The sequence below is a fragment of the Anthonomus grandis genome, chromosome 6 (assembly GCF_022605725.1).
Source record: "Anthonomus grandis grandis chromosome 6, icAntGran1.3, whole genome shotgun sequence".
In the NCBI taxonomy this organism is placed as follows: domain Eukaryota; kingdom Metazoa; phylum Arthropoda; class Insecta; order Coleoptera; family Curculionidae; genus Anthonomus; species Anthonomus grandis.
In genome coordinates, this window is record NC_065551.1 from 17301466 (window position 1) to 17309266 (window position 7801).

The 7801-nt window shown below is 29.4% G+C and overlaps 1 protein-coding gene across 1 annotated transcript; it reads right to left on the bottom strand.

Moving 5' to 3' along the window:
* Nucleotides 1-3129: 3129 nt before the first annotated feature.
* Nucleotides 3130-4126, bottom strand: LOC126737444 (enhancer of split m7 protein-like). Its single transcript, XM_050442351.1, has one exon. It carries the CDS (start codon nucleotides 4022-4024, stop codon nucleotides 3410-3412), a length of 615 nt encoding a protein of 204 aa, XP_050298308.1. The 5' UTR covers nucleotides 4025-4126; the 3' UTR covers nucleotides 3130-3409.
* Between the last annotated feature and the right edge of the window lie 3675 nt (nucleotides 4127-7801).

Below are 7801 nucleotides of genomic sequence, written 5' to 3' on the forward strand. Positions count from 1 at the left end.
AATGAAATACCAGTGGCAGCAACAATTTTGCGTAATGAAGTATTAGGATTTATTCCAAAATGACCCAAAACTGCAACTTGAGTGGCTTCATCCAAAATTCGCCGATGATCACGTTTTTTATTTGCAACAGATCCAGTTTCAGTAAACTTAGTAACAAGGTCCAAAACTTACCTATGCGAAGTTATCTTCTCCGGATGTCTGGCGTTAAACGTGACGGCAGTTTGCCGAGCACATTGATTTTGGGCACCATAAATTAAAAATTTCCACTCTTTCGGCTAGTGTGTAAACCATTTTGGAAGTAAAATCTTCAATTCAACAAATAAATTTTCACTATTCCAAGACTGTTACAAATGTAACTGACGGCAAAATAATTTTCCTTAGCAACTATAAATAACTAAGCAGGTATAACAATAAATACAGTTCGCTCAGGATATCTGTGTTGATGAAAAGAATGCGGAAAAAAAAAATTCAGGTTGTTATTTAGTTTTTTCCACGTCTAATCTTCGAAATTGGTATTTATGTTGGTAGTTTCCGTTTTAAATTATAAACGAATTGTAGATTTGGCAAACCCTAACGGGCAACATTTTGAACACTTATTGAAATAAAAACAGATATTTTCATGTTTTTGTTTTCTATCTGAACAAATTAAGATAAACAAAGATTTTTCTAATTTTCTCGTAAACAAATCGACCGATTTAAAAAAATCAAACGTCAAAATAAAAGACTTCGAAAGACCCTTTAAACAAGCTATTACTCGATACCCCTTGCCATTTAAAATTTTTAAGGGGATGACCCTGGGGGGCAATGGATGAAAGGGGGTGAAGTAATTTTAGGTTAGAAAATTGTCCTCCTTGACAAACCTTTTGACGTATTTCGGCGTTTTTTTTTAACAGTGGTTTTCGATAAATCCGTGGTGGGAAGTTTTCAAATGAACAACCTGTATGTATTCAATTATCGAATCCATTCTTTCAACGAAAATAATGGGTACATGTTTTTATAGAATGAGACAGAAAGAGGGAGAGGGTCACATGACCGTTTTCGAAGTAAATACATCAATATACGTATATACATTAATAGGAAGGACACTGACACAGGTGAGCTCGTGAAATGATTAGAAATGAGGTTGATGCAGTATGTTACATGCTTTTGTAGCTTAGATTTTTTAATATTTGTTTTTTAATTCCCGAAGAACAGCTAGCTTATCTTATCTAGCTACAAGCCAAGGTATAGTTGGGTATTCTGATAGAGATGATCTGAGGTGTCTGTAAGTTTGTTCAGGAAAAGAAAAATGTATGGATTTTCTAGGGCTTCGATAATTTTTAAAATTTTTGATTTGGATCGAGTTTATCATCAAAAGCAAAATTCCAATTCTTCTCAGAAAGCAATTGGTAAAAAGATTTTTGATCATGTTGCGTTATGGATCTAAATGTTTTGTTTTGTAAAGAATTTTAATTTTCATACAATTTAAACTCGACTAGCTATCTCCAATAATCTGGTACATCCACATCAACAATACTATTGGTATGTACCTACCAAGATAAGGGTGTTGGCAAAAAAGTTACTCAGACACCCAAGGCTATTAGGTGCATCTCCAGCGACATTTAATGCCCTATATAGAGTATAAAAATCCATGATATTAATTATTAGTGGTTCGAGAGTTATAGCAACAGTAATGAAAGGTTAACATAAGATTTATTTAATTAATCATGTTTTTTTATTTGACTGTTTGGTTGGGTTTTGGATTGGCCACATCACGGTTAGATTGCTTACCTAATCGTCCAAAATGTTCTAAGAAATACGTTTGCGCGAATTTTTTTCACGTATTATATGATTTTTATATTAGAGCGATATATACAAATATACAAGTTAAGAATTATAAAAAAAATAAAAAATCTAGTTTAAATTGTAAAAAACATTTTTTTCATATTATCTTATTCTTATACCTATATTTTTTCGAATTCCTTTTTTTATGTATCTTTGTTAATATTAAATAAAAATAATGCTAATATTAAATTTGTATTAACCGTTAAATAAAAAGAATTGAAAAAAAATATAGAACGTTTCTTAGCGTTTTTGTCATATCTTATTTTTCTATCCTGTAGGATTTTTTTTTAAATTTTGATTATCTTACAATTTTAATAGATTTTTAAAAATTCATATGCAGGCAATTAAAAAAAAATATTATATAAATTTACTATTTGCGTAACTTACCAAAAAGGTAATATTTAACATTAACAATATAAAACATTACAACATTATAAAACCCCAATAAATCTTAAATACCTTAAAGAAAAAAAGAAAAACATTAGTATTCCCTATTATTATTTTAATTTTATTCAAGCGATAATAAAATTTATACTCGCCTTAAACTATTTTACTTTTTTTTTCCTATAGGATACATTTATAGCTAATATCACAGTTTTACCGAAACAAAAAGATTATTAGCAAAAAAAATATTTGTGCAAAATCGCTGTAAAACGTAGTATTATAAACATGAATGTTCAGAAATGTTTATATATAACATTACATAATTACCTTATTTTCATACACAGTTTATAGATTTTCATATGTAATGGGATCAAATTTATCAAGAAGAGGACAAGGTAAGGTAAAGTAGATTTAAAGAAAAGTTGCGTCATTTAAAGCCGTTTAAGAAACTAAAAAGAAATCTATATCATATAACTAATTCGCGAGTTATTAAAAACTGTTCAAAACATAAAAAAATAGTTTTCGCTAATTTTTTCAAAAATATTGATTTTTTTACGTAATTTTCATTTTTAAAATTAGCGTTTTATGAGCCTTTCATTTTACAATTTATTCAGATATTTAGAAATTTTCTGAGCATTTTTGCCATATTTAATTTTTATACTCTATAGGTGATTTTTTTTTAAATTAATTTTAATGACCTGTGACAATTTTTTTAGATGTTTGAAAATCCATATGCAAAAAACTATTATACAGATTCACCATTTTCCTTAATTAACTTCCAAAAAGATAAAAAACATTTATAATTCTTGAATACCTTAACGAAAAAAAACACCAGTATTAGCTATTATAAATTTAATTTTATTCAAACAAGTAATAAAGTAAATCGTTATATACATACTTAATAATATGATCGTATCACAGATTACACAATTTGTACTTATAAAGTATTTTACAGTTCTCTTTTCTATAAGACACATTTGTAGCTACTATCACAGTTTAACAAAAAAAAAGATCATTAACAAAAGCAATAAAAATCTTTAAAAGACACATTCAATAAGAAATTATATAATTTTAAGTTTAAAGCAAAAAAAATTAAAGCAAATGATACATTAGTTTAAAAAAAGAAATTCTTCTAGTTATTTAAATTGAGCATTAAGAATTAAAGCTATGCAGCAACATTAAATAATTAATTATGAGCTGTTTACCAGGGCCTCCAAACTTTTTCACTACTTTCACAACTAATATTCAAAGGTGAAGGACTACCCCTTGATGAAGGTGGGGTCATGGGCATTTGGTAATGACCATGATGGTAGGACTCCTCACTAGAAGCGCTTGAAGGACCCACCTTGACTACCAAAGGCGTTTGCTGGCTACCGCAACTATCCATATCGTTCAACTGGTAACCTAAATGGGTCATCAGTTTGGTACCAAGATGGATATCGACTCCTGGAGTGGACGCCAATACTTTAGACACTTCTTTGGCGCAACTGGTGTATCCAGCACGGAATCTGTCTGCCTCGACAACCGGACTGGAAGTAAGCTGCTTCTGGCGTTTTAGTTTTTGTAGATGGGCAACTGTAATTTCCAGAATATCAGCTTTTTCTAGCTTGGTGACGTTTTCTTCTTCCATCGCCAAAGCGGACACCATTAAATCCTTTAACTCATCCAGACACCGATTAATCCTGGCGCGCCTTTTACGTTCCAGTAGTGGCTTCATCACTTTTCGGTACTGCATGGTCTTGGACATGGGTTTGGGCTCGAAAGCCTGTTGTTGTTGTTGAGCGGGATAATGTTGATATAAACCGACACTCGACATTTTATTCAATTATTTATACGACGCACGTAAATAACAAAGTGGAAAAATTAAAATACTCAGAGAAGTTCTCGCGTTAAACGCTCGACTCGAAATGATAACTCCGCTACGGCTCCAGTTGGTTTTATACGGGGTCTGAGGGGGCCAGGTGCTCTGATGGAACGTATAGGACCGTGGGAACGCCGTTGTGGCTCTTTACGTTCTCGGGTTAGAACCCCGAATGGCGTGACGTCACCCGGTTTCTTTTGGAGGGATGCAATGTGGTGCGTGTGTGCATGCCGATCCGTGGGAACGTGGGAACGCGTGTAATGCACGCGAGGGTTGATTTGCATTTTTTTACTTGACGGGTCTGTTAGCTTTTATCGATTTACCTTTTCTTTTTTGTTTTGGTTTAGTTATAAGAGTTTTTGACTTTTTTTTTTAAATAAACACCATAAATAATTTAATTAGCAACTTCTGTTTAACTTCTATGATTAATTAGCAACTGCACAGGAAGTATGAAAAGTTATTAGGTGAGTACATAACTGGTATCCTTTATCGATACCCCAGTTTAATAACATAACATTCAAGTCAAAATTTCAAATTTCAGTTATTAAATCTATCACTATCATTAATAGTTGCATTTGACATTTAGTGCGATACTAATTTAATGATTATAGTATATTTGTTTTTGGGTGTACAAGGAAGGGTTTTTTTATTGAATATTTTAGTGGTTATGTATTTTACTTGTGTTCTTATTTATCTTTAATTAATTTTAAAATAATGTATATTATGGATTAATAAGTTATGGTTATACATATATTGTGTTTTTTTGAAAGTAGTATTTATTTTTATTTATATCTATCTTTTTATGCTAGTAGTATTTTTTTTTTCTTTTTTATATCACTACATAATTTTTCTCTTTGAGTTAATATTCATGTGCTTTCTTTCTCTATTTCATTAAAGTGAATAATATTGAATACATATTTTTTTCTAATTAACGATTTTTATTGTTTGTCTACACGAAAAAAAAAGTTCACGCCTCGCGACTGACTATCAAAATACAATAAATTATTAATTTGTGTATTAAAATAAGTCATATTTTGTATTGTATTTGAAAGATGGCACCGGCGCTGTCTTATTTCTATATTGTAACAACTCAACTTGTTCCAGTATTAAAATATATTTATTAATGTTTTAATAGCGACGCGTGTTTTGAGTTTTTACAGTGTTCATAAATGAATAAGTAGATTAATAACAAATAAAAGAAAAAAAAAAAGCCTTTTGAGTCTCGTACTGAATTGTTGTTACGTTTGGCGGTATAAATAAAGGGCTAAATAAAATCCTGGATGAAAATTACTTAAAAGAAGAAAATATGGTGGGTACATAAAATAGCTTATACAAAATTGACGAAAATAAAGAAAACACAAAATCACGGTCTCACAAACATATAATTACAGGCTACACGTGTTTCGCTCTAGATAAAGCATCATCAGGCCTTTAAAAGCCATACCTAAACTTCGATGAAATTTGTGTATGGCTATGGAAATAGTTTTATATTTTTATTAAATTTTAGAATCTCTGTGAAGACACTGATAATAGTGTAACGCAGAAAGATTATAGACCATCGACCTTCAATTCGTCTGATTATGATAAAGATAATATTTAAAACTAAAATTTGCCCACAATCATAGAAATGAAAAATAAATTAAAGGAAGAAAAATATTTAGATGCATCAAAATAAAGTTCAAGAAATGAAAATTAAGAAAAAATGCTTATTGGCAATTGGGTTCAATTAATAGGCAAACAGATCTAAAAATCTAAAATACATATTACAGCTAAAGATAAAGTATACCAAGTATGCAAAACATTCCTCAAAAATGCAATAGCTATTATTAACCCAACTATTTTTACATTAATAAAAAAAAAAAGATGAACAAGGATTTTTATCATTAGATCAACGAGGAAGGCATGGTCATCAAAAAATCAAAAAAGATGTAATTTAATGATTACAAAAAATCCCAACATCAACAATAAATATTGCTTTTCTGTGCCACTGATGTAAATGTAAATGAGCAACAAAAAAATTGACTTAAAAATAAACATGAAAATTATTCAATGGAAAAAACCAAGGCGTCAAGAAAAATAATTAAACAATTAAAAAAATTAACGATGTTAAATCAGATGACAACAACATTCAACTTTTGTGTTTTGATCTTCAGGCAGTACTTACTACACCTTTTGGTGAAATTAAAAACTTCTATAACAAAAGAAGATTATATTATAATTTGTTGATATCAAACATGTAACAAGTCAATAAACGTTTACATTTCTATTACTATAAATAAAAAAATATTCGAAACTTCTTACGTATTAAATCACCTTTAACACCGTTTATACCTCAACTTTTATTTGCATACATAAGAAAATTCGGTATAATATTATAGAAAAAATATTTTTTACCGATATAGACATCTTTAATATATCTCATTTATAGTTAAATAATGTAGTAATTTCTTAATTCATATTTTTCTCTCTTTCTTTATCGTAACTTTAAACTTAACCCATGTTTTTTTCAATTATTTCTTGCTTTCGGGTGCTCTGACTCTTTAGAGTGTTGCGTTTGTGGTTTATTAGGAAATATTCGAAACTCATTAATATTTAAGAATATAGATATTAGTGTGTTTTAGTTACTTAGCTTTATCCAGTTTGGACGACGATTTTAGTGACAACCAACCATGTGTACTCCAAGGGTTAAATAAAAATGAAGGGACATAATTTGCAGAAATATTAGCGGGCTAAAAGGGCTATAGGCCAAAATCAAACAAGTAAAGACAGCTCTAGCCCTGATTCTGATTCTGATTATCAATTTCTTTATAATAATTAAATTATTTTTTTGTAATTCAACCTCAAATTTAATTGATTTCAATTTTGAGATGTCTGAAAATAATAGTGTTGAGATTGCAACTCACTAAATCTGAAACAAAACCCATATCTTCAGATAAATCGTTAGAAAGAAAAGAAAAAATTAAGTTTGCTGGTACGAATATTATTATGATACCTGAATATACTATTTCACAGGCACTAAAAGCCACAATATTAGCGAAGATGAATTTATTGAACTAAAAATTCAGACGATTTCGCTAATAATTTAAGTAATACTCCAATCCCGAGGGGAATAATCTTGATTTCCTCAGATGTCAAGACGTACTTTCTCAGAGTATCCCGCTTTTTTATCGCTGTCACCTAAAATCGTGATAAAAAATGGATTTCCAAGGGTTTTCTATTTTTGGAAATTTGGAAGGTCCAACGAACATCCTTTAATTTCTTTAGAAAATCCAATATATGTCCATAGGATGATACAAATGTAACAAAATTAGATTGGCCTAGGATCATTGAATGAAATCGTCCACTGGACAAATAATTTTTCAATGCAAAAGGATCTATAAAATATTATGTCTAATGGCAATGGGTGAGACAAAGTTTGCCTGAATAACGAATAAATTACATAATACGGGATGTTTGAAAAATGTATTTTGTATATTCAAATAATTATGAAACAAATGATGGATTGATAGCACAGAGATACCTTTAAAAAGTCTTAAATACATGTTATTGAGGAATAGAATAATATAGAATTAAAAATCTTTATTTCAAATCAATTAAGTACAATCAGTAATAGTAATCAAAGTGAAATGACGTCAATGTAAAATACTTATATGAATATAATAATACTTTTATAAATATACTATTTACACATTACATAAATAATATAATATCAAGATTCAAGATAATTCTTTA

Bases quoted from the DNA above. Each gene is read 5' to 3' on its own strand.
- LOC126737444 (XM_050442351.1), bottom strand. From the start codon at position 4,024: ATGTCGAGTGTCGGTTTATATCAACATTATCCCGCTCAACAACAACAA.